The sequence below is a fragment of the Pongo pygmaeus genome, chromosome 5, assembly GCF_028885625.2.
Source record: "Pongo pygmaeus isolate AG05252 chromosome 5, NHGRI_mPonPyg2-v2.0_pri, whole genome shotgun sequence".
Taxonomy (NCBI): Eukaryota; Metazoa; Chordata; class Mammalia; order Primates; family Hominidae; genus Pongo; species Pongo pygmaeus.
In genome coordinates, this window is record NC_072378.2 from 46,993,552 (window position 1) to 47,019,820 (window position 26,269).

The 26,269-nt window shown below is 37.8% G+C and overlaps 2 protein-coding genes across 11 annotated transcripts in view; one reads left to right on the plus strand and one right to left on the minus strand.

The window, feature by feature from the left end:
• LOC129039618 (24-hydroxycholesterol 7-alpha-hydroxylase) overlaps positions 1 to 22,383 on the minus strand; it is a 98,303-nt gene extending 75,920 nt beyond the window's left edge. For 2 of the 7 annotated variants that reach the window (XM_054493602.2, XM_054493598.2), the window contains exons 1-6: positions 21,918 to 22,330; positions 11,709 to 11,844; positions 9,030 to 9,144; positions 7,374 to 7,523; positions 5,867 to 5,960; positions 466 to 573 (exon numbers count right to left, since the gene is read on the minus strand). In XM_054493602.2, the coding sequence (XP_054349577.1) occupies positions 466 to 573; positions 5,867 to 5,960; positions 7,374 to 7,523; positions 9,030 to 9,144; positions 11,709 to 11,844; positions 21,918 to 22,094 (780 nt within the window). In that variant the 5' untranslated portion in view covers positions 22,095 to 22,330. Of the gene's footprint in view, positions 1 to 465; positions 574 to 5,866; positions 5,961 to 7,373; positions 7,524 to 9,029; positions 9,221 to 11,708; positions 11,845 to 15,499; positions 15,564 to 21,917 lie in introns of all 7 variants that reach the window. The other 5 variants (XM_054493601.2, XM_054493604.2, XM_054493600.2 and 2 more) reach the window with 5 other exon arrangements.
• A 47-nt stretch (positions 22,384 to 22,430) lies between these two features.
• The window catches only part of SLC25A27 (solute carrier family 25 member 27), a 28,652-nt gene continuing 24,813 nt past the window's right edge, over positions 22,431 to 26,269 (plus strand). For 2 of the 4 annotated variants that reach the window (XM_054493605.2, XM_054493607.2), the window contains exons 1-2: positions 22,431 to 22,811; positions 25,351 to 25,542. In XM_054493605.2, the coding sequence (XP_054349580.2) occupies positions 22,706 to 22,811; positions 25,351 to 25,542 (298 nt within the window). In that variant the 5' untranslated portion in view covers positions 22,431 to 22,705. The remainder of the gene's footprint in view (positions 22,812 to 25,350; positions 25,543 to 26,269) is intronic. The other 2 variants (XM_063666249.1, XM_054493606.2) reach the window with 1 other exon arrangement.

Sequence of the window (26,269 nt, forward strand, 5' to 3'; positions counted from 1 at the left end):
AATTACCACTGTGACAGTCTACAACTATGAATTGGGATGTCTGGATCCAAGCCCAAGTTACCTGAAACTATCCATTTACTTATTCTTTCCAATAAAAGTATGTGGCCAATCCCTATTCATCTTTTCAATACCAATACTGAGCACTTTGGCAGACATACAAAAAGTGCTCCATAAACAGATGTTGTCTACAACCGGCCCCAAAGGGTAAGCTTTTCCCTCATCCTGTTACACACTGCCTTTCAGAGGACAGAATTTGCTTGAGATCTGTTTTGTCTCCTTTGTAACCTAATCAAATTTCATTAGGCATTCAGTTTTGGTTTTTATCTCACAATCAAATCCACTGTAGTTTTTTTCTTTTCCATAATGAGTGACGAGTGGAAAAAAGAATGGAAGAAAGAAATGAAGGAAAAAAAGATGAAAGGACAGTGGAGAGCAATGTAACTCATACTTTACTAATATACTTACAGGAACGGCATTAGACAGAGAAGCCCAAAGCAGTAAGAGCCCATAATTGGGTGAGTTTTCCTTACTTGTTTCCGTCTCTACAATATCCAGCGTAGCTTGCAATAACGTCTGTTTAAAAGAAATAAACATTGCCAAACCATGGCTATGTGACAAATATTGATGTTAATAAACAAGAGATCATGCATTTTTCTTTAATATGAAAGATATCATTTCTGCCATTCCTAGGTTTTGCAGTTTGAGGCATGTGAAGGGATTTATGTCCTTACTGTAGTATAGTAATTAGGAGTAGGGATTCTGGAGCTTGACCACCTCACTGCATTTGTTCAAATCCTGGCTCAGCTATTTAAGAGCTGGATGACCTTGAACAAGCTACTTTAATCTCTCTGTGCCTCTGTGTCCTCATCCATAAAATGTTCATAATATGGTACCTACCTCATAGGATTGTTGTGAGAATTAAATGAGTTAGTACCTAAAACGTGCTTAAAATAAAACCTTTCAGAGGGTAAAATGCACTTTGGATCTCTACTTTACCAAACTGAATTGGCAAATTGTGTGTTATTATCTCTGCCCTTCACACTGCCCTGGAATCCCTGTCTTATAAACCTCTGCTCTTAGGAAAATGCAAGCAATAGAGAAACACACATCTCTGGCGCATTCAGGAGAAAACTACACCCCCATCCACCATACAGATTCTCAGCCCATTCACCATGGGAGGCAGAACTGCCAAGCCAGGATATTATAAATACCACAATACTCTAAAACCATGCAGAGAACTGACATTTGACTTGAACAGTGACAGCTCAGGGCAGGGCCCCATCCAAGGCTACCTACTATGTTTGCTCCCAAGTCACCAAACAAATCCCACTAAAGTATTTTCTTCATAGGGCAGTTTCCCCAGATTTGTCTTTGCCAGTGATGGCTCCCCATCATGGGAAAAAATTCAGACACTGTAACATTTTCATTAAGTTACTCATCTACTTTTAATCTTAAATAACTTATGTCTAGGTGATAGAAATAATGGGAGCTAATATCAACTCACTGTTTGCTAAGGGCAAGTACTGTTTTAAGTGTATTGCAAGTATTTAGCCCATTTCAGTCCTCACTATAACTCCAAGATGCAGATGCTACTATCTTTTTTTTTTATTTTTAAGAAAAGATGTTTACTTGAGAATAGAGCATGGCAACGGGAATATGCATGCAATAGTAAACTATGTGCGTATTCAGAGAGTTAAAGGAAGACAACGATTTTTAAAGGAAAAAATGAGAAGGATTACATAATTGTTGTGCAATCATTATCCTTGTCTACAAAGATCAATAACAATATTGGACAGGCCAGTTGCTAGACAGGTGTTCCTGTAGAAGTATTATTGTGTAGGCTGTGATGGCCTTTGTGCAGGTTTGTCGTTTTTGTAGAGTTTTCTTCTCTTTCTTTTTTAATCACACATTCAAGCATGAGAACTCTCTTCATGACCTTCCCTGGCTCTATTTGTCAGGGTTTTTTTTTTTTTCTTAGGTTCAGAGGTACAGTTCAGGTTTGTTCTATAGGTAACATTGTGTCACAGGAGCTTGTTATAGATTATTTCATCACCCAGGTACTAAGCCTAATATACAATAATTGTTTTTATCTGTTCCTCTCCCCTCTCCCAATCTCTACCCTCAAATAGGGTCCAGTGTCTGTGGTTCCCCACAGATACTATTACCTTCACCATTATGCATATGAGGAAACTGAAACACAATAAAGTTAAGAAATTTTGCCAGGGACATATAGCTTGAAGGTTGTTGAGTTAGGATCCCAACCCTGTGAGTCTAGCCCTGACTCCAGAGCCCACACTCTAAGCCACTATGCTATACTGGCCCCCTTAGAGACACAAATCACAACTCTCTTGTAATAGGGATTTGGAGAACTGCATTGTACCAGAGCATAGTAGCTTTGCTTCAGATACTATGACACAGAAAAAAAAAACTATTCAATCACTAGCATATAAAATACATTATAAAATAGAGACTGATGCTATTATTTACTAAAGCATGTAATTTTTCAAGGGATTAACTACTCTAATCCCTAGCTTTCTGGGTTTAACATCCTCAGTTTTCCTGGTATTAAAGTTGTGAAAATAAATAAGAAATTACTTGAGAAATGTGTAACACTATGCTTGCCACAAGGTAAGTACCCCAAAAATGTTAGCTAATGTCTTATTATTGTTTTTGTAATAATGGATTAGCAGAATTGAAAATAGTTTAGATATGAATTTCATTTACTGCTTGTCTCTATCATACTTATAATGTAAGTTGTCACAGGACAAAGTTTATACCTCATGAAAATCCTATAGATATATTTCATTATTTTGATATTCTGTGACACAGTCATAATTTTAAATGAAAAACACTAGTTTAAGATATATCTAAAATAACATGGAAGAAATCACATTTTACATTAATGATGGAATAAAATGTGTATGTATTTTTTAAAAATGAAACTCAACTTCTACCCAGTCTTCTGCTTCACTAGGCCACTGAAATCTATTTATGCAGTTGAAGACAACAAAATCTCTTAAATTTCTTCTTAGCTCACACTTTTTTTTTTAATATTAGTATAAAAACATAAGCTCGGCCAGGCACGGTGGCTCATGCCTGTAATCCCAGCAGTTTGGGAGGCCAAGGCAGGTGGGTCACCTGAGGTCAGGAGTTTGATACCAGCCTGACCAATATGGTGAAACCTCATCTCTACTAAAAATATAAAAATTAGCCAGGTGTGGTGGCATGTGCCTGTAGGCCCAGCTACTCGGGAGGCTGAGGCAGGAGAATTGCTTGAACCAGGGAGGCAGAGGTTGCAGTGAGCCGAGATCACACCACTGCACTCCAGCCTGGGTGACAGAGCAAGACTCCGTCTCAAAAAAAAAAAAAAAAATGCCATACAAAACACACAAACACACAAGCTCAGTGTGAACACTGCTAGAGGAAAACAGAGATGCAATATGTAAAAAAATAAAGTTAAACTGCTCATGGATGTTCAAGTTGAATTCTCTCCTAAAGTTTTAAACACTGGATTAGCTTCAGCAGAATTCAAACTTTGTTTTTATTCAAATAATGATATGGTTTGACTATGAAGCCACAGAAATCTCATCTTGAATTCCCACATGTTGTGGTAGGGATCCAGTGGGAGGTAACTGAATCATGGGACCAGGTCTTTCTAGTGCTGTTCTCGTGATGGTGAATGAGTCCCATGAGATCTGATGGTTTTACAAAGGGAAGTTTCCCCACACAAGCTCTCTCTCCTTTTGCCTGCCACCATCCATGTAAGATGTGACTTGCTCCTCCTTGCCTTCCACCATGATTGTGAGGCCTCCCCAGCCATGTGGAACCATTAAACCTCTTTCTTTTGTAAATTGCCCAGTCTTGGGTATGTCTTTTTCACCAACATGAAAACAGACTAATACAAACAGGGAGTTAAGAGTACCTATGATTAAAAATATCTCATTTCTTCAGAGTGAGAAAAATAAATGCTATTCTAGAGGTATTGTTGGTAGGGAGTTTTACTTTTTTTTTTTTTTTTTTGAGACGGAGTTTCACTCTGTCGCCCAGGCTGGAGTGCAGTGGCACAATCTCGGCTCACATAACCTCCGCCTCCTGGGTTCAAGCAATTCTCCTGCCTCAGCCTCCTGAGTAGCTGGGATTACAGGCACGCACAACCATGCCAGGCTAATTTTTGTATTTTTAGTAGAGATGAGGTTTCACCATGTTGGCCAGGCTGGTCTCGAACTTCTGACCTTAGGTGATCCACCCGCCTTGGCCTCCCAAAGTGCTGGGATTACAGGCGTGAGCCACAGCACTCAGCCTTGGTAGGGAATTTTAACTGGTAATTTAAAAACTCTGTTTGCTAGGCCCATAGATTACAGATCTATCTGGGTACATCTTTTATATACATGTGCTTTTGCCCCTAAGTCCTGGAAAATAATGCAAAGAACATATGTGTTTGTCTGGGTTGTTTATACAACAAAAATATTAGCTGAAACAGTTTGTCAATGAAGGGCCTTCCATTATGGCTTCCTATTCCCTTTACTCAGGAAGGAGATACCTAAACAGTCACATAGTCCTTTTTCCTAAGGCCATCTTCCTTTCTAGTTTAAGCAAAGCTGTTTATGATAATATTTGCTATTTAACTAAAAACAAACAAAAACTTTTGATGCCATCTTTAAATATAAAAATATTTGAAGAGTTTTTTTAAATGATGATAATAATGATAAGCTCCTATCCAGTCCTCTGTTCTCAATGCTTTGCAAAAATTAAATCATTTAATTCCCACAACTTTATGAGGTGAGGAAACTGAGGCCAAGAGACTAGGTACTGTGCCCAAAGTTACACAACCAGTGACTGGATTTGAGCCTAGACAGTCCGGACCAAATGAAACCCAATCTCTGTGGGCAGACCCTGGCCTCAGACAGTTTTCAAAAGCTCCCAGAGGTGATTCTAATGAGAGGCAGAGGTGAGAACCACTCATTAGCAAGCATCTGAACCAAAGGTAAGGCTTGTTAAAGAAATTGTCTACCTCAGAGGTGTTTGTTTGCTTGTTTGTTTGTTTTTGAGACAGGATTTCGCTCTGTCACCCAGACTGGAGTGCAACGGCACAATCAGGGTTTGCTGCAGCCTTGACTGCCCGGGTTCAAGTGTGATCCTCCCACCTCAGCCTCCTGAGTAGCTGGTATCACAGGTGTGTGCAACCATGCCTGGCTAATTTTTTTTTTTTATCATTATTTGTAGAGACCAGGTCTTGCTATGTTGCCCAGGTTGGTCTCGAACTCCTGGGCTTAAGCAATTCTCCTGCCTCGGCCCCCCAAAGTGCTGGGATTACAGGCATGAGCCACCATGCCTGGCCTACTGCAGTTTCTGATTGAGTGATTCCCAGGTGATGCTGGTGCTGTCAGTTTATGGGCCACATTTGAAGAACCACAGATCTGGAACAACACTTAGGGCACAGGTTCCTAGTGCCTGGCTTTTTAAATTATACTATTCTGCCTCCTTGCATCTGAAGAAACAACTAACGGTAGTGGCATCAACAACAAAGCCTATTTTGTAGAGCTTTGTTTTTCCTAATTTGCCATTACTTTCACCTGTTGCTATTGACGCAGCCAACTGTATGATAACATAAAAATCAATACAGAACATCGGAATTGTATTTTTTTGCTCGTTGTCTCTGGTTTTTTCTTCTGTGGAATAGGATACCTCTTCTACATAGGTTGTTGTGATGATGTAACAGTGAAATAATGTATCTCAACATGTCCAGTACAGTGGTTGACACAAAAATGGCATCTAATCAATCTCATGTGTTTTAGCAAAATATATTTTAACAACCATAATTTATTACTATCTTTACATTAGCAAAAGAAAGGTAAGAAATACTTACCATGGAATTATCTTTTGCAGATTTACATGCTTTTATATCTGGAATGTTTTTCTCAAACAGTTCCAGGAACCACTTTTTGGATTTTGACCAGTTTCTACATGAGAAAAAATATATATAGAAATTAATTGGAAAGCACTTTAGGAATAACAGGTCACAGCATAAAAAAGGGATGTCTGTGGAATTAAAATTATTTCTCCAAATTTATTCTTCATTTTCAGGTATAATTTCATGAAAGGTCTACCTTCGGAATGATTAGTCCACAAAGACAGTTGGGGAGGCAGAGCAACTACATTTTAGTGTCTTTTGTAAAAAAACTTTGGAGTCCTACTGGATTGGCACTGAATAAGAAGGCAGAACCCACACTTGCTTGGTCTGCCTTTACTGTGGCTGCTGTAAGTTGCAGGAGGATGAAAACCCAATGCACAGAACCAATCGCTGACTTAAGCTGGGAAAAACAAACTGGCTCTCATCTTCTAAATCTTGTCTGAACAGTCACCATTGTAGATGAATGGTCTACGTAGGCTATGGTCTGAATGTCTGTGTCTCTCCCAAATCTTTATATGTTGAAATCCTAACCCCCAAGGTGATGTCATTAGGAGGTGGGGGTCTTTGGATGGTAGCTAGGTCATGAGGCTACAGCCCTCATGAGAAGGAGTACTAACCTTATGAACAGGGCCTGAGAGAGTCTGTCTGCCCCTTTTACCACATGAGAATGCAGTGAAAAATTGGGAGTCTGCAACCCAGAAGGAGCCCTCACCAGAACGTGACCACGCTGGCCCCCTCATCTCAGACCCCAGCCTCCAGGGCAATGAGAAATAGCTCTCACCAGAACGTGACCACGCTGGCCCCCTCATCTCAGACCCCAGCCTCCAGGGCAATGAGAAATAGCCCTCACCAGAACGTGACCATGCTGGCCCCCTCATCTCAGGCCTCCAGCTTCCAGGGCGATGAGAAATAAATTTCTGTTGTTTATAAGCCTCCCAGTCTATGATACTTTGTTATAGCAACCCATATGGAGAAAGACATAGAGCCACTGCCAAGAAATTTCAAAATCATGCAGTTACTTTGCATGTGCCTCATTTTACAAACATTTGTCTGAACCAACTGTGAGAAATGCATTTAACCACGCCCATGTTTGCCTCAGAGAGAATGAGGAGCACAGTGTCTGATTCTGAGACTGCTCAGGTTGATGATTTAGCAGGAATCTTAACTGTAGCAACGAGTGCAATAATAAAAAGCTGTACATGGGATAAAAGGCCTCAAAATAAATTCTTAATCCCATCGATCTCTTTCTCTCTTTTGTTTTTGTTCATCACAATAAGAAAAGCACCTCTCTTCCTTGGTCCTCCTTCAATTCACATACAGACGCCAAAAACAAACAGGTCATAAGAAATGGCTTCTCTCCCACTTAAACTGCTGTTACATCTACTTAGAACAGAAAAATGAGAGGTGTTGAATTGCTGAGAGAAGCTTGGTCAATGAATTAATTATAGGAAACAACTGTTACCTTAGAAGACACTCTGGCAACTGGGACCCATACTCAAAATCTTCATCATAAGCTTGAAAATACTGATGGAACTCCTTGATTTTCTTCTTGTTTGTGGGAAACAAACTTTTATTAAAGAGCATATTCACTGTGACTGGATAAAGGAGATGTCTACAAAGACAGAAACACACAGAAAGTCAGACCCGAAGACCAAAGAAGAAAGGCAAAGGATACAAAGCAGGGCATTATTTCATAGCGATATATGGGGAGCCGATAATAGGTGACAGATTCTTTTGGGAAAAAGTCACTCTTAAGAAGTTTTGATATTTGCTTACTGTGGTCAAGATAATACTGGGGGAACTGAAACTGTAGTTTGATTTATCTGAAGATATTTAAATGCTTTTTAAACAAGCATATTAAACTCTGACAAATACGAGATAATAAACTTATCTAATACAATTCAACAATAATTTATTTAGCAAACAATAGTAGCTAAGATATAGTCCATGCCTTTAGACAGCAACAACAACAACAACAACAACAAAAACAAAGAATCAGGGCAATATTAGTCACCAAATTTCCTAATTTCTCACAGGATCCCATAAATTCAAACCATTGCCCATTGAAATATAGTACATATCATCAATAAGTTTTACCATTAAGAGAATAAAGTGATTACTGTAGCATACTTAAGATAAAGAATATAAAATATTGTTAATATGCCTTAAAACACTTAATACTGTTTATTTAATTTCTATTTACCATCCCTTCATAATCTCCTCCACCCAAAGTTTCAAAAATATCCAAGAATATTTTGTTCATTTCAATATCTTCATTTTGTTATAGATATTGGGTATGCTTCAGCACATTTTCTAATTTGGTTGTTTGTTTTTGTGTCCCCTCTCCACCCCCTACTACTGGACCTCTAACAAAATGTTCACTGTCATTCTGACTCTGAACTGCTCAATCTTGCCTTGGGCATTCCAGGATTCCTGCTGAGATGGCAAAGTGACTCAGGTAACTTCAACTTACGAAATCTCTTTATGCATGCGGGAAATTTTTTTCATGGCTCCCATGCCCAGAATTTAACTTTTCCAGAAAGCTTCAGAATGGGGCTGACTCCATCTGCTGCTCTTCCCTGTCTCTTGGGATCTCCCTTAATAGAGGACCCTGGGGCTCAGTCCTGAGGCCCACACTGACTTTGCCTGAGCCACTTGTTAAGTAACACAAACATCTTCTGGACCTTTTTCACCACTTTATGATTCCATTCTCTCCCCTATCCTCTCAACGTCCTCTCATTCTAATAATCGCAAATTGCATTGAATGTTTTATGAAAATTCTAAAGGAAGTATGAAAATTATAAGAAGAAAATCCATGTAGTTTATACACAAATGTATGTAATGACTAAGGAGAAATGACTGCAAATGTATTACAATGACTGTATTGGCTTGTTTGCTCACCATAAAATAGAAATGCTAAACTGAATTAGAATTTAAAAGATTGGTGACAGAGCGAGACTCCGTCTCAAAAAAAATAATTTAAAAGATTATCTCTTAATAGCCTAGTTAGGTAGATTTCATTAATCAACCTGACAATGTTTGAAGTCCAATGTATAGGTTTCAATTTTTTTATTTGAAACAAAAAGCAAGATTAAATCATACTAATGCATCTATTTACCTTACTAAGTTGTTCAGGTCCATTGTCCCATGAGTGCCTAAGTTCTCCAGTTGTTCATGTAATTCTTCAGTCAGTTGCCCAGTAAATTGATGGAGATTGACAGTCCCCATTTTCCCTTTCAACATAATATAGAGTTTTTCATGCAGTGCTAAAAAGACATTCTTTGGAATTGATGCTATGAACAAAGAAAACTATTTTCAAAATAAGCAACAACTCCTTGAAACACACAGTCAATATACATCTACTATTATTTGGTCAGCAGGAACTACAGCCAAAGTCCTCCCAGCACATAAGGTCACCTCCCATAAATAAAAGTAGATAAAGATTCAACCTATTCTCGGCCGAGTGTGGTGGCTCATAACTGTAATCCCAGCACTTTGGGAGGCCAAGGCAGGTGGATCACTTGAGGTCAGGAGTTCCAGACCAGCCTGACCAACATGGTGAAACCCCGTCTCTACTAAAAATAGGAAAATTAGCTGGCTGTGGTGGGCACCTGTAATCCCAGCTACTGGGGAGGCTGAGGCAGAAGAATCGCTTGAACCCAGGAGGTGGAGTTGCAGTGAGCCAATATCACACCACTGCACTCCAGCCTGGGCGACGGAGAGAGACTTTATCTCAAAACAAACAAACAAACAAAAAAGATTCAACGTATTCTGTGAGATAATGGAAATCTATTCACTTTAAGGGATAATCTATAAATGGGTGATTAAGAGAGCTGGTATTTTCAGCCCTTCTCCCTCCAAATCTACAGTCCAGATACATTAAAAACACGTATTTTACATATCCCAGCATTTCAGAGGCTGTTCTGTCTGCTCAGAATGTTCTCTCCTTTATTATACCCATATTTACTCCCACCCAATCCCACACAGTTATACCTATGAGCCTCAAACTTCTCCTGCAAATTTCTATTTGTCCTTCAAGTGTCTTCTTGAACACTACTTCCACCAGGAGGCCTTTCCTAACCCCATGAATAGCTTTGAGCCCACTATTTTCTTTATGTTAGTATTCATGCTCCTTCTACAACACACATTCCTAATTAGAAATTGTGGTTTATTTTTTACTCATTTCTTTATATTTTTATTTTATCTTGTTTTATTGACCTTGAAGTAACTTTTTCTGTTTTAAAAAAATTTTGAATTTTATTTTAGATTCAAAGGTTACATGTGCAGGTTTGTTATAGGAGTATATTGTGTTATGCTGAGGTTTGGGGCATGATTAATCCCATCATTCAGGTAATGAGCACAGTACTCAATAGTTAGTTTTTCAACCTTTACCCCCCCGCCGCCCACCCCGCTCCCTCTAGTAGTCCCCTGTGTCCATTGTTGTCATTTTATTGAAGTAACTTTTTCAAAGAATAAGTTTTAATTTTGTATTTCATCGTCCTATTACGTGTAAGACACATTTTGTGTAAGTTAATGAAATCTAAAAACACTTTTAGATTTCCTGAGCATACATCTTCTCTATGTTACCATACCAGTATAGTATGTATACTATGCTACTATACATACACTATACTGGTATGTATAGTATGCTACTATACATCTTGTCTATGTATAGTAGCATACATCACTATATGGGAGGGATGGGAAGCTGACTCAAGAATAAATATTAATATTTTTCATCTGTTCAACGAAATATTTAAACATGAAAGTCCCCAGAGGAGGCTCAGGTGAAAAAAACTCAATCATTTCCATACACCTCTGATAGGTAACTCAGTAAATTTTTCTGAAGGGATATGTGATTCTACAGATCAAAGGCCTTCAAAATATTTATATTATTTGATCTAAAATTCCATAGTCCAAGTATCAAGAAGCACTAAATAATCAAAGAATTTCACCAACAGGTTGTGATGATCACGCATACAAGAAGAAAAAATATATATAATTCTATTGATTACTGCTGGCTTTTAAAACAAACTTTCTTGTCTTAATGGCAAGAAATGCACAAAAGTTTACATGAAAAGGAACCAAAGAAGAAAAAAGAGAAACAGAGAGAAAGAAGCCACAGAGAATAGAAGCAAGCAAAAACATTGTGAAAGCACAAAAAAGAACCAGACACAAATTGAACCAGCTCTGCGTTGCAGGGAGGACACATGGCCCCAGTACACACAATTGCAGCCTAGGAAGAAATGAAGGCAGACAGCCATACTGGAAGCATGCTGACTATACAATCTGGTAGTCTCTAAAGATGGAGGATTTGTGAAAGGGCAAGTCAAGCTCCCACTTACAATAACAGCCCTATAAAATTTTCAGGAAATGCCACTGTAAAGGATTTACTAAGCCATGGAATTCTAGTTTCAGGGACTGAGTAACATGTAACCAGTCCAAGAGCTGTACCCTGTAGAACATTGTATACACAGCAGTGGAACAGAGTTAGTGACATCTTGGAAGCTGTAACATGATACAGATTCCAAATATTCTCTAAAGAAAACATCAATGAGGTAACCTTATCACTTTCACGTGTCTAATTAAAATCTAAATGCATTAGGTTGCCATTCATTTGCATTTCAATGGCCAAACTATTCTACCCATAACTCTTTCCTCTTCTACCCATACCTCAAGAATAAAATAATGGACCCTCATCATTCTTGATAGAGGAATGAGGATGTAATTTTTACCTAAAACTACTCCTGGATTCCAATGTTGGATTTCGAATGGACTATCTGAAAATATTCTTTACCTGTACAATAAACGATATTTTGCACTGCTAGTTCAAAGTCTACTTTTTTGGATTTTAGAAACACATTAATTCCTTCTTCTTCAGTAACAAAGGTCATTCGGTTTCCCATAGCAAAGACTGTAAATATCGGTCCATACTGAAATAAAACAAACACAGATTATATTAGTAAGCATTCCTAAGCCATGTTTAAGAACATTCTCCTCAAGAATCCTAATGCTGAAGTTATAGTCAAAAGAAAAATTATTATGATTATATTTGGTAATTAGTTATAAATTTTGATTGTTTCAGCCAGATCTGAATTATATACGTTTTAATTTGTTCTGTCCTAGTAATGTTCCCTTTGATCATTTTATGGCCTATTTGTAGCTTCCTTTCTTGTAGTATGAAATAAGTAGAAAATAATAATTATAAATAATTACAAATTATATCAACATTGTGACATTTAAACATTGTTTTCAAGATATTAGTAGACTTATAAGCGACCTATAGCTGAATATTGTTCAACAAAAAGGTTCAAAATTGCCAACTGGTTTATGGGAAATCCATGGTTATTCAACAATGTCTTGCAATCCTATACACTTTTCTAATCTGTTCACTTTCCTAGTTTTCAAAATGACTATTTCACCTGTACAACCTGCCCAACCTCTCCACTCTGACATAGTGTCCCTGCCTTGTAACTCACTGGAAAAATGGAGCAATCAAGTAGCAGTCTCAGTTTCTCGCTACTAAATCCTGCAAGGTATATACATTTGCACCCATTCTCCATGTGTTCCCTCTTCTTAACACAGATGGAGGTTCCTGCCCTTGTGAAATGTCAACACTTCTCCATTTGTGTTATGGATCCTACACTCTTGCCTTCTCTCTTCTACATTTATGACTCTCTCTCCTACATCATTAATTTTCCCCTCTTTATCAGATCACTCTTAGCAACCTGTGAGCATACTGTAGCACAGGGTTTGATAGCAGGGGTCTATGACCTTGTTGGGAAAAAAAAAGTCATCATTTTTATTGGTGTCTAAGTATAATTTAGCAGTTTCTTCAATTATGAATGTGGGCAACAATCAAAAGAAATCACCATACTTTCATATTCCATTATAGCATTATACATATCTCAAGGCATAATTTATGCTCATCACTACTTCAGTATTAGTCATTTCTATACCTCCCAAGAGATGGCACATGATTACTTCTGCAACACAGTGTTGGGTGCTACTGGGCAACTTGCAGGTCCAAAAATCATTAAGCCAACAGAAAATGAAGTCCCATTTTTGTACATTAGTGATCCAGACACCTACACTGCTTTCTAACATTCCTATCTGTAACTGTTTGTTAACCAGTACTTAGAATATGACTCATTTTCATTGTTAAAGTTTTGTTCAAATGAGAATTCTTAACTTCCCATTAGTAGGTAGCTTTTTGTAACATCTATAAGCACCTGGCCACAAGTATAGACTAACCACATTCAAATACATTGAATCAGCAGTTGAGATAATTGTTGATGTGAGGCATTTAAAGTAACTGCAATATAACTGCAGAGTGAAAGATGGTCATGCACAGTGTTAGAAATTATGTAACAGGGTTTTGTTGTTGTGTTTGTTTTACTTGCTTTCCTTTTGTTCTTTTTTTGTATGCAATGTCAGCAGCCTCAGTGTTACGAAGTAAAGGCAGGTGCACACGGTATGTTGTAGAAGTGGTGCTTGTATTTTTTTTAATTAAACTTTTTATTTAGAGATAATTGTAGATTATCATGCAGTTGTAAGAAATGTTACAGAAAGAGCCTACGTATCCATTACTCTGTTTTCCCAGTATTAACATCTTGCAAAACTATAGTACAGTATCACAAGCAAGTTATTGACATTGATACAGTCAAGGTACAGAATGTTTCCATCACCACAAAGATCTTAAATGATGCCCTTTCATAGCCACCCCCCACTGTTTCTCTCATTCCTACCTTCTCATTAATCCTTGGCAACCACTAATCTGTTCTCCACTTCTATAACTTTGAATTTCATTATGTCATATAAACAGAAGCATTTAGTATACAATTTTGGGGGGACTGGCTTTTCATTCAGTGTAATTCTCTGAATGTTCATCCAAATTGTGTGTATCAATCATTCATTCCTTTATATTTCTGAGTAGTATTCCACTGTATGAATGTACGACAGTTTATTTAAACATTATGAAGGCTGGGCTAGACATGCCTATAATCCCACTGCTTTGGGGGTCTGAGGCAGGAGTATCACTTGAGCCCAGGAGTTTTTGAGGTTGCAGTGAGCTATGATTTGCACCACTGCACTCTGGCCAGGGCAACACAGCAAGACTGTCTCTAAAAATAAAAACAATAAAAATAAATAAGGTTGAAAGACAGTGAGATTCTTTTCAGTTTAGGGCTATCACAAATAGTGCTTCCATAAACATCTGTATCTGGGTTTTTATGTAAACATTAAGTTTCTCTGTGATAAATTCCTAGAAGTGCAATTGCCAGGTCATACGGTTGCTGCATGTTTAGATGTTTAAGAAACTGGGAAAGTGTTTTCTGGAGTGGCTGTACCATTTGGTATTTCCACCATATGTATAAGTAATCCAGTTTCTCTGTATCCTCACCAATATTTGGTGTTGTTGCTATTTTTATCTTTGCCATTCTGATAGATGTGTAGTAGTATCTCATGATTTTAATTTGCATATCTCTAATGACTATTGATGTTGAACATCTTTTCGTGTGCTAATTTGCCATCTGAATATTCTCTTCATTGATACATTTTGTTTATGTCATCTGCCCATTTTCGAACTGGATTTTGTATTATACTGTTGAGTGTTGAGAGTTCTTTATATATTCTAGATACCAGTCCTTTGTTGGACATGTGGTTTGCAAATATTTTATCCCAGTGTGTAGCTTTTCTTTAAATCTTTTTAATGAGCTCTTTTACAGAGCAGATGCTTTTAATTTTGATGAGGTTCTATTTATCAGTTTTTCCTTTTATGAACTGTCTTTTTGGTGTCAAGTCTAAGAGCTATTTTCTATCCCAAATTAGGAAGATATTCTTCTATATTTCTTTCTACAGGTTTTATATCTTTATGTTTTACATTTAAGTCTGTTATCTATTTTGAGTTAATTTTATATCAGATACAGGAATTAGGTAGAAATTCATGTTTTGTGTGTGTTGGGGGTGGTTCTTTGTTGTTGTTTTGTTTGTTTTGGCTTATGCTATCAAATTGCTCCATCACCATTTGTTTAAAAAGGCCATCTTTATTTCATTGTTTTTGCACCTTTGCCAAAAATCAGTTGGCATATTTGTGTGGATCTATCTCTAGATACTCTATTTTGTTCCACTGATCTTTGTGTCTATCCTTCTGCCAGTACTAAATCATCTTGATTAATAATAGGCCTTGAAATTGAGTAGAATGATTCCTCTCATTCTATTCTACTTTTTCAAAATTTTTTTACGTATTTTAGTTTGTCTTTCCATATAAATTTTAGAATAACCTTGTCTATATCTACAACAAATCTTGCTGGGAACAGTATTTGCATCAAACCTGGATATCAGTTTGGAGGAAACTGACATTTTTAATATGTTGACTTTTCCAATCAGGAACACAGTATGTCTCTCCCTTAAGACCTTTGATTTTTTTCATCAATGTTTTGTGGATTTTAGCATACAAGTTCTAAACATTTTGTTACATTTATAACTAAATATTTCTTGAGTTATTATAAATGGTAATGTATTTTTAATTATGGTTTCCACATGTTCATTGTTAGTATGTAACCAAACAATTGATATTTTTATGTATACCTTGTATTTATTCCAGAGGTTGTTGTAGACTCCTTGGGATTTTCTACATCGACAATCATGTAATCTGCAAATTAAGACAGTTTTATTTCTTATTTTCAAATCTATATGTATTTTCTTGTCTTTTCTTACTTTATTGCACAGGCTAAAATTTCCAGCAGTATGCTGAAAAACAGTTGTGACAACAGAGATCTTTGCTTTGTTCCCAATCACATGGGGAAGTATTTAGTCTTTCATCATTTAAATGTCCTGTTAACTATAGGATTTTTGTAGATGTCCTTTATCGAGTTAGGAAATTTCCCTCTATCATGAATCCTGATATCATGAATGGATATCAGGAATGGATATCGAATTTTGTCAAATGCTTTTTCTGTGTCAATTATGTGCTTTTTCTTCTTTAGCTTGTTAATACAGCAGCCTGTGTGGATTGACAGACTTCACTTGGTAATTCTTTTCATATACTGATAAATTTTATTTGCTGATATTTTGTTATTTCTGCATCTATTAATAGATGCAGAAATAACAAAGTAATATTTGTCTGTAGTAATATTTGTCATAAGTAATATTTGTCTGTAGTTTTTTTCTGTACTATCTGTGGTTTGATATCAAGGTAATACCAGCTTCATAAAATAGACTGGGAAATGTTCCTTTGTCTTCTACTTTCTGGAAGAAATGGAACTCATAGTTAATTCTTTTTTAAACATTTGGTATAGTTTTCCAATGACACAATCTGGGCATAGAGAATTCTTTCTGGGAGGTTATCAAAATACAAACTCAATTTCCTTAATAGTGTAGGGCTATTAAAATTATGTACTGTATATTGGATAGTTTCGCTAGAATATGTTTTTCTAGGAATTGATCCATTTTATGTAACTTGTTAAATTTATGTTTGTAGAGTTACTCATAGTATTTTCTTATCATCCCTTTTAATGTCTGCAGTGATATTCCCTGTTTCATTCAAACATTGGTCATTGGTGTTTTCTCTATCAGTCTTGCATGAAGTCTGGCAGTGTTAAAAAGACCAGTTCTTTCTTTCATTGATTTTCCTTATTTTTTTTTTTTTAATTTTCAACTTCATTGATTTCTGTTCTTTACTATTTCCTTCCTTCTGCTTTATTTGGGCTTATTTTACTCTGTTTTTAGAAGGAGATGATTCTTGAAAGTTTATCAATTTCAGATTTTTCTTTTCTAATATAAGCACATAGTGACAGAAATTATGATATGTTGTATTTTTATTTTCATTTGGTTCAATCTATCTTTTATTTTTCAAGAGACTGGGTTAAAATATAAAGACTCAGAAAAATTGAAAGGGATAGAAAAATATGTATCATCCAAACACTAACCAAAACAAAGTTGGTGCAACTTTAATAATGTAAGAGAAAGTAGATTTTAACTCAACATAGATGACTACAGGTAAGACTTCAAATATCGCTTAGAGTGGCTTAAAGGAGGTGCCCTTCCCAAGAGCTGTTTAAGTAGACAAACTGCAGAAGTTGTCTAATTTACCTATTTTAATGTAGGGAACTTTGTCTTTTTGGGGGCTGCTTGACATTTAGATCCTATGCCCACATTTTCAGAATTTCACATTCTACACCTGTTGGTGGGAGGTAAACACCATTTCCCTCATTAGAACCTGAAAAATAATGATGCTTTATTGAGCAAATATTTTTCCAACAATCTACTTAAACTATTTATTGAATATTTTTGCAAAATACCGAACTTCAGCCTAGTACACTCTGGGACACTGTGTTTTCAAATAATGTTTCCAGTGATGATGAGCATTTTTTCATGTGTCTGTTGGTTGCATAAATGTCTTCTTTTGAGAAGTATCTGTTCATATACTTTGTCCACTTTTTGATGGGGTTGTTTTTTTCTTGTAAATTTTTTTGAGTTCTTTGTAGATTCTGGATATTAGCCCATTGTCAGATGACTAGATTGCAAAAATTTTTTCCCATTCTGTATCACTGGCCATCAGAGAAATGCAAATCAAAACCACAGTGAGATACCATCTCACACCAGTTACAATGGTGATCATTATAAAGTCAGGAAACAACAGGTGCTGGAGAGGATGTGGAGAAATAGGAACACTTTTACACTGTTGGTGGGACTGTAAACTAGTTCAACCATTGTGGAAGACAGTGTGGCGATTCCTCAAGGATCTAGAACTAGAAATACCATTTGACCCAGCCATCCCATTACTGGGTATATACCCAAAGGATTATAAATCATGCTGCTATAAAGACACATGCACACGTATGTTTACTGTGGCACTGTTCACAATAGCAAAGACTTGGAACCAACCCAAATGCCCAACAATGATAGACTGGATTAAGAAAATGTGGCACATATACACCATGGAATACTATGCAGCCATAAAAAAGGATGAGTTCATGTCCTTTGTAGGGACATGGATGAAGCTGGAAACCATCATTCTCAGCAAACTATCGCAAGGACAAAAAACCAAACACCGCATGTTCTCACTCATAGGTGGGAATTGAACAATGAGAACACTTGGACATGGGAAGGGGAACATCACACACCGGGGCCTGTTGTTGGGTGGGGGGAGGGGGGGAGTGATAGCATTAGGAGATATACCTAACATAAATGATGAGTTAATGGGTGCAGCACACCAACATGGCACATGTATACATATGTAACAAACCTGCACGTTGTGCACATGTACCCTAGAACTTAAAGTATAATAATAAAAAAAATTTAAAAACATAAATTATAAACCTACTATTATGCAAACAGTATTGGCACAACAAGAAAATGATTAAGATGCAGACAGGGTAGGTCAAAAAGACTAAAAGGATTAATGCAGGTTGTTTGATGTATATTAAAACAGTTGGTAAAAGTTAAAAAAAACAACAAATAATGTTTCCATTGTGTCAATAAACAGATACTTGTAGACAGCTGCAGATCGTCTATACTATTACATGTTTAAAATAACTCTCTTAGAGTGCCAGAAATTTTATCAATGTCTCATGCTTAAAAAATGGTAAATTCTAATAAACAAAAGAGTGATATAACCAGGCAGTTTGAAGCATAAACAAAATCCTCTGTCTCAATTATAAAGTACAAAGTATCAGGTTTCCAATATGGGTTTTTCTGTTGTAATAGAATTTCGTAACTAAAGATTGGGTTCTAGCCATCTCAAGGCTCAACTCGGGTAGTAGTATTCACTATCAAGCTGACACGGTTGGTGGCAGAATTTAGTTTTTCACAGGCTATTGGATTGAAGACCTTTGGTTTTTACTGGGGTTGGCCAGGGCCTCCCTCTATTTTTTGCCTTGTAGGCCTCTCTCTAACGACAGCTCTCATCATCAAAGAGTGCAAACTAGGAAGGCAATTGAGTCTGCTATCAAGATGAAAGCCTAATCACAGAAGTAACATCAGATCACTTGTGCCATATTCTGTTCATTAGAGGTGAGTCACTAGGTTTTGTTGACACTCAAAAGGAGGTGATCACACAAGGGAATCGTTGCAAGATCATTGCAGGTTATCTTAGAAATCTGACTACCACATGTCTATCAATGAGGAAACTTATTAAATAAATGTAGCCATATCCATGCATCTTCAAAGAAAAGAACTAGGAGTTCTATACGGTAGTAATATGTAAATCCCTATTGACAAAGGAACAGTGTGAATAATATGACACATTTTGCTTATAAGGTGGAAAATAAAAATCTATAATTCTATTTGCTTGTATACAGTTAAAGAAACTATGAAACAATATATAAGAAATGAATTACAGTTGCCAAGGTTGGGAGTGAGGAGTGAGAACTGGGTGGAAGGGAAAAAGAGGTTGAAGGGACTTTTCCTGTAGTTTTTATATTTACAATTTTTTGAACCGTATAAATGCATGATCTATTCAAAGATTAAATAAAATAATGGGAAGATTTTTTTGTGGTCACCGAAGTTGTCTCTTCTCAGTCTTCTAGAGGAGCATGAGAAGCTGAGAGTGTTAGCTAATGATGGAGTTTTAGAAGTTTTTTCTTGAAGGTTCAATACGCCATAAGTAGTGTCTCATGCAGTTGTCATTTAGATGCGATTTCGCATCAAGTCTACTGAGTACCTGTTGCAGCCACTGCGGAAACTCAGAATGGACCCCCGCCCAAGATCTGGTTTGGATGTTAAGACAATGACTACATTTACACACACACACACACACACACACACCCACACACCCCCCGAGAGGGTATGAAGAGGTTTACTTCATACACAATGAGACTTCTCTGGGGAAAGAAGGGCAGTCCTCTCAAGCTGATCTGAAAATGACTTGAGAAAACAGTGAAAAGAGACAGGTCTTAGGGTTTTACTGTGGTTAGGGGGTAGGCTGGTGTGAGCCTTCCTGCATGAAGGTTGGGGTTTGTGTGATTTGAATCTCGCCTGGCACCAAAGGTGGGAGCACCCTGGCTTTTTTTTTTATCATACTGCCCAGATTAAGGGTACAAGAAGAGGCAAGAGTGAACCTTAAAAGCTTTTAGTAGTAAAACATCAAATAATGCAGTCATATTCTTTATTTTTTTTTTAAGAGACAAGGTCTCGCTCTGTTGCCCAGGCTGGAGTGCAGTGGCTCAATCATAGCTTACCGGAATCTGGAACTCCTGAGCTCAAGCAATCCTCCCGCCTCAGCCTCCCAAGGAGCTGGGTCTACAGGCATGTGCCACTGGACCAGATTAAATTTTTTATTTTTCTATTTAGGTTTTGTAGAGATGAGGTCTTGCTATATCTCCAGGGCTGGTCTTAAATTCCTGGCCTCAAGCAATCCTCCCACCCCTGCCTCCCAAAGTGTAGGGATTACAGGTGTGAACCACGGAGTCCAGCAATAACTTGTTTTGTTTAGTCAGGAAAGCAACAGAGACCTCACAAATATTTAGCCTTCTGACACAAGCTTGTAAAAAAACAGTTCCTTAAAAATTATCAAGATCATATGCATAAGGAAGGCTGTGGGAGACAAAGGAGTATTTCTTTAGGAGATATAATTTTTCATCTATCAGACTAGCAAAAATTGCAAAGAATTATGGTATTCAGTGTGGCCCAGGATTTGAGAAGTTAGGCAATTGCATATAGTCGATGGAAAATAAAAATTGCATATTCGTACATCTTTTTCCAAAGGTAACACATTCATATAAACAATTTAAGTGTGCATGTCCTTTGACTCAGCAATTCTACTCCTAGGAATTTATTCTGAGTAAACAATCAGATAACTGCAAAATGTACAACCACACAATCAATACATGCACACACACACGCAAGAATGTTCACTGAAGCATTGGTTGAAAGAAAGAAAAAAGGTTGGCAGCAACCTATAAACCCAACTATTGAGATTCAAGTAAACTATTGTATCCTCCTATGACAAAATATAGCCATAAAAGGAAGATTCAAAGTATTTCATGGTAAAGGAAAGTTATTCACATTATATGTTAAAGTCAAAAGCACATAAAAGAGTATTACACTATTATTCCATTGTTGTTCATTAAATAGTTGTAAATACACAGGAAAAAGACCAAAATAATATAAATACACTAAATTTTTACAGTATATCTGGTGTGATATTCTGGGTTATTTTTATTTTCATCTTAGTTCTCTTTAATTTTCTATATGTTTTTTACTAAATTGGAATTTCTGAGATTTTGAAGGTAAATGATCAGTGGTAAAATAATGCTACTACGTATAAATTCATTCTACAAATTGGGCTAACCAGATAGAAAATGGGTCACCACAGAAAGTATTATAATTCATAAGAATAATGATAATTTCATACAAATTTATTAGACAAATACCATAAAATCTTTGTGACTGGAAATTGAATAAAACTTAAAAGACATTAATAAAGGTCTGTTCCTTAAAGTGCTCAGACATTTAAAAGATACTTTCAAGACAAAAACTTCTACTACAAGGAGGATTACTAGTCTCCTCAGGCCGTAGTGAAAATGGAGTACATCATCATCAAATAACAACGTCAGCTAAAAATACAGAGCCTGTTTATTTTGTACGGACCAAATGTGCAAGCAATTTGTACAACACTTTGGTGTTAACTCCGATTTGGATACGAATTATTCATTTTCACAAACTTAAATTGGATTACACTTTATCTTTCCCAATTACTGCAAACATTTACTTAATACATACACATTTGGAACTTAACTTCGATGAGGTAAAAATACGAAAAGTTAATTTCTACTTCCAAAAATGTAGATGCACGCTGCGATTGTATTTCATTTCTTTCGCAAAATTTTGCACAGGATATTGTTGTTAATTGTTAGTAGAGGAATTCAGAAATGACTAGATCCTTTAGTTGAGGCAAGCAGGTATGTTCCCCGTGTTCTAGCACCGCACTTAAGAGCCAATCAAAGAAAATTTAAAAAAGAAAGCATTGTCTCCTCTGGAGAGCCCGCCTGCCAAGACCACATACCTTGATTCTTGCTTTCTCTATAAATTCTAGAGGGGCTTTCCCAAACTCAAATCCAACTCCAATCCAAGGAATCCAGCCCTTGATGCACGGGGGTCTACGCAAATTCTTCCGCTGAAGGAGTAAGAACAGAGCAAGGCAACCCAGGATTATAATCACTGTTGGGGAAATTAGTTCCATGTTTTTGTCCAGCACCTTCCAGAAGCAGAAAAGTGTGAAACAGTCCTGCCGTCCCTTGCTTCTTTTCTGTGGGCTACGGAACCTGTCGGGACTCCGAACCTTTCTACTGCAACTTTTGCAGCTCTCCTTCGTAACTGTAGCTTCCTTCCTCTGTCCCAATTTTTATGTGATTTTTGCATTGTCGCTCCCTCCCACCTCCACTTCTCTTTGAATCTCAGCCAGCGCGGAAAAAATGCAGGGAGGGGCAGGGCCGGGCTAGCACTGACGGGCTAGAACCAGCCGCGTTGCCATGGAGACCAGGGGCGGAGCCGCAACGGGCCCCGCGGCCGGCCAATCAGAGACGTAGCGGAGCCCGGCGGACTACATTGCCCAGTAATCTCCTGGGCTCAGCTGTGTTTTTCTATTCTGGGGTGTAGAGGGCAGCTGAACCACTCCAGCCTGGGACTGCTAGGAAGGTTGCGGGTCCGCCCGGCCGAGCCGAACGAGGGAAATGGTCCTCAGCCGGCCACTCGCCGGTTGAAAAGGGGCCGCCCTGGCAGGGAAGCGGCCGCCGCGGCGCGGTGCAGCGCAGCGGCGAGAAGGGGTGCGTTATCGTCTTGCCCTGCTGCTGAATGTCCGTCCCGGAGGAGGAGGAGAGGCTTTTGCCGCTGACCCAGAGATGGCCCCGAGCGAGCAAGTTCCTACTGTCCGGCTGCGCAGCTACCGTGGCCGAGCTAGGTACCCGGCTGCCTACGCCTGGGCCTCCCGGGCCAGTGGCACGCGCCGCGCTGGGGGAGGGAGCGCGGGCGGCTTCGCGCCCGGCAGTGCGCATCGGAGAGGTCGCCCCTTCCACGCCCGCCTGGCAGAGGTGGCGGTGGAGGCCAGGCCCGCGGTGGGAGGAGGAGGGATTGAGGTGTCCACGGCCTTTTCCTTCTAATTTCTTCTAATGCTTCCCTTAGGCATGTGCTGTGGTGCTTGAATGTTGTACTTTAAGAAGCTTCGCGAGCTGTCATTCCTCTGTAGGAATCATTTTCCTTTTCATGAGGATGACCTTTTTAAAAACGTAATCTGTTTTCCATCCTTACTGAGATAATCTCTGTGGTTTATAGTCTTACACGGCCACACTGTCATTATCTTGTGGGTCCAAGTTGTGGACCTACCTTGTGGGACTTCCGTTATTAACCTGCCACTCACAGAGCATCGACTTAAGCATCCGCCGGTTACTTGACCTCTTTGAGTGTAATTCATCTATACTGTTTACCTTGCAGGATTCTGAGAAGTCAATAATATATGATTGCTAAACTCAAGGCAGGACACCCATTAGTTGCGACATTTGTATAATTCCTACAATACCAGGGACTGTGGATATATATTTGAAAAGACCCAGTTCTGACCTTCTTACAGGCTGCTGGGGAGACAGAGAAAGACAATTATAATGTGCTACTTGTTATAATGAAGATATTATTAGGTGTCATAAAAGCATAGAACAGCAGTTACATCTGCCTAAATGAGTAAGAAAAAACTTTAAGGGGCCATCTAGAGTGGAATGATGATGCCCTTGAATGAGCAAGTAGCGTTTATTCCAAGGATTTTGTGAGTAGTATACTCATGTGTTTCCTGTGAAACCTTAACTGTGTATTTTAAGATTACCGTTACATTTTCTTGTCTGTTACAAAAAAATAAAAAGAACAGTTCTGATGCGTTATCATTTGTAAATGTTAGTTGGTCCTATTTTAAGAGTTTATTTTTTAATTCTAGCATAGCCAGCCATGATCAGTTGTTTCGTGCTCTTCCATTTTTGCCTTTTAGCCCCTCTATTTTTTAATGTCTCTCCTCTCGAAAATGATGGAGAATTTTTACTTTTCATTGTTTTTACCGAAATAAAATTCATCAGCTTAAAAAGATCTAAAAGCAGATTGCTGAATGATATTTCCAGGTTTTATTTTTAACTGATGTGTCCCCCTGTGACTCAATGGCTTTTATACAGGGCTATTCCTCGTTAAAAATTCATGGAGAGAATTGTGTGTGGAGAGTGGATGGGAATCAAAATGTGGGATGGTTTTAAGTACAAACCACTTCAGGAACCTAAAGCATCATTTAAGAAACCAGCAAGAAAACAAAACTTATTTTGAAAGACATAATCTGTGTAATATGGAGAAATCTATTAAGATTTTTCAGGTTTCATATGTCAATGAAACATTGTTTGAAGTCTATGCAAGCTGCTTCTGTTCTAGGGAAACTGTCAGCAAGATACTAACTTTTCCAAAAACCAGTGGTAAGATTTAATATTCACTTCCCTTCCCCACATTGTTTTCTCTTGGAAAAGGTATACTAAGGTTTTGTGTCAGGTGATGGTCATTGAAAAGTCTTATATAATGTAAGTAATGTTCATGAACTTGTCTGAATGTTATTTTAATTATTCAGGACATTTTCTGTATAAAGTTATGAGCTTTATCTTCCTTATGTAGGCCGTTTAGCTTAACTGTATTAAGGTAAAAGGTCTGTATCTAATTTAAAACTTAAAACCAAAAAATTTTTCCAAAATACAGTTAGTACTTGTAAGGAGGCCATGAGTAGGCCATGCATATAATTTAGTGCTGGAAAAATAATTCCATATATGCTTTAATTGAAAGGATATTGAGCTTATGACCCTTGCATATAAAAGACAACATTATAAACTCCATTACATCTTCTGTATCTCAAACATTATGTCAGTCATTCATCTGCATGTGAACATCACCCATGAAATTATAGAATTCAGCTTCATCTAGCATTTATTATAGTACATAAGAATATATAGTGCAGTATTCTAATGTTACATTAGATCTCAAATAATCATGGCTGCAGTCAAGAGGATGGCATACAATATGGATACTTTAAATTATTTCCCATTGAAAAGCAAAAATTAATGACTAACAGATATTAAAGTTAAATTTCTGAATAGAAAGAACCCAAGGCTTGTCATTTTAATTTTTATTTTAATTTTTTTTTTTTTTTTTTTTTTTTTTGCTAGTGATCCGGGATGCTCTTGCGTAGTGATTCTTAAATTTGGGACTGTTTGAGAATCAAGTTTCTAAACCCTCTCCAACCTACTGAATTAGAATCCATGTGCACGGGGCTAGGAAATTTCTAATTTTTGAAATCTCCCTAGCTGATTCTGATATATTCTAAAATTTGAGAACAACCAGTCTTGGGAAAATATTACTCCTATGATTTTAGATTTTTGTTTGTTTCTCTGAATGTTGTGGGTTTTTCCCTGCATTTCTGTTTTTGTTAGCAACCTTTCCCCTGGATCTCACAAAAACTCGACTCCAAATGCAAGGAGAAGCAGCTCTTGTTCGGTTGGGAGACGGTGCAAGAGAATCTGCCCCCTATAGGGGAATGGTGCGCACAGCCCTAGGGATCATTCAAGAGGAAGGCTTTCTAAAGCTTTGGCAAGGAGTGACACCCGCCATTTACAGACACGTAGGTATTTATCTTGATTCTAGCTGGTAAGTTTGTTATGAGTTCTGTGTTTGTCTCCTGTGCTTTTCTGTTTGTCCAAAAACAAGCTAGTTTTTTTATCCTACTGTTACAATAACTGAACACATACAGCACATAGTCTTTTTTTATTATTATTTAGGTATATATATATATATTTTTGAGATGGAGTCGCACTCTGTTGCCCAGGCTGTAGTGCAGTGGCGCCATCTCAGCTCACTGCAACCTCTGCCTCCTGGGTTCAAGTGATTCTCCTGACTCAGCCTCCCAAGTAACTGGGACTACTGGTGCATGCCACCACACCTGGCTAATTTCTTTTTTTTATAGAGTCTCGCTCTGTTGCCCAGGCTGGAGCACAGTGGTGTGACCCTGGCCCACTGCAACCTCTGTCTCCCAAGTTCAAGCGATTCTCCTGCCTCAGCCTCCTGAGTAGCTAGGATTACAGGCACACGCCACCAAACCTGGCTAATTTTTGTATTTTTAGTAGAGATAGGGTTTCACCATGTTGATCAGACTAGTCTCGAACTCTTGACCTTGTGAAATTTTTGTATTTTTAGTAGAGACGGGGTTTCACCATATTGATCAGGTTGGTCCCAAACTCCTGACCTCAGGTGATCCATCTGCCTTGGCCTCCCAAAGTGCTAGGATTACAGGCGTGAGCCACCGTGCCCAGCCAGAACACATATAGTCTCTTAAGAAGAAAAATATTAACCACT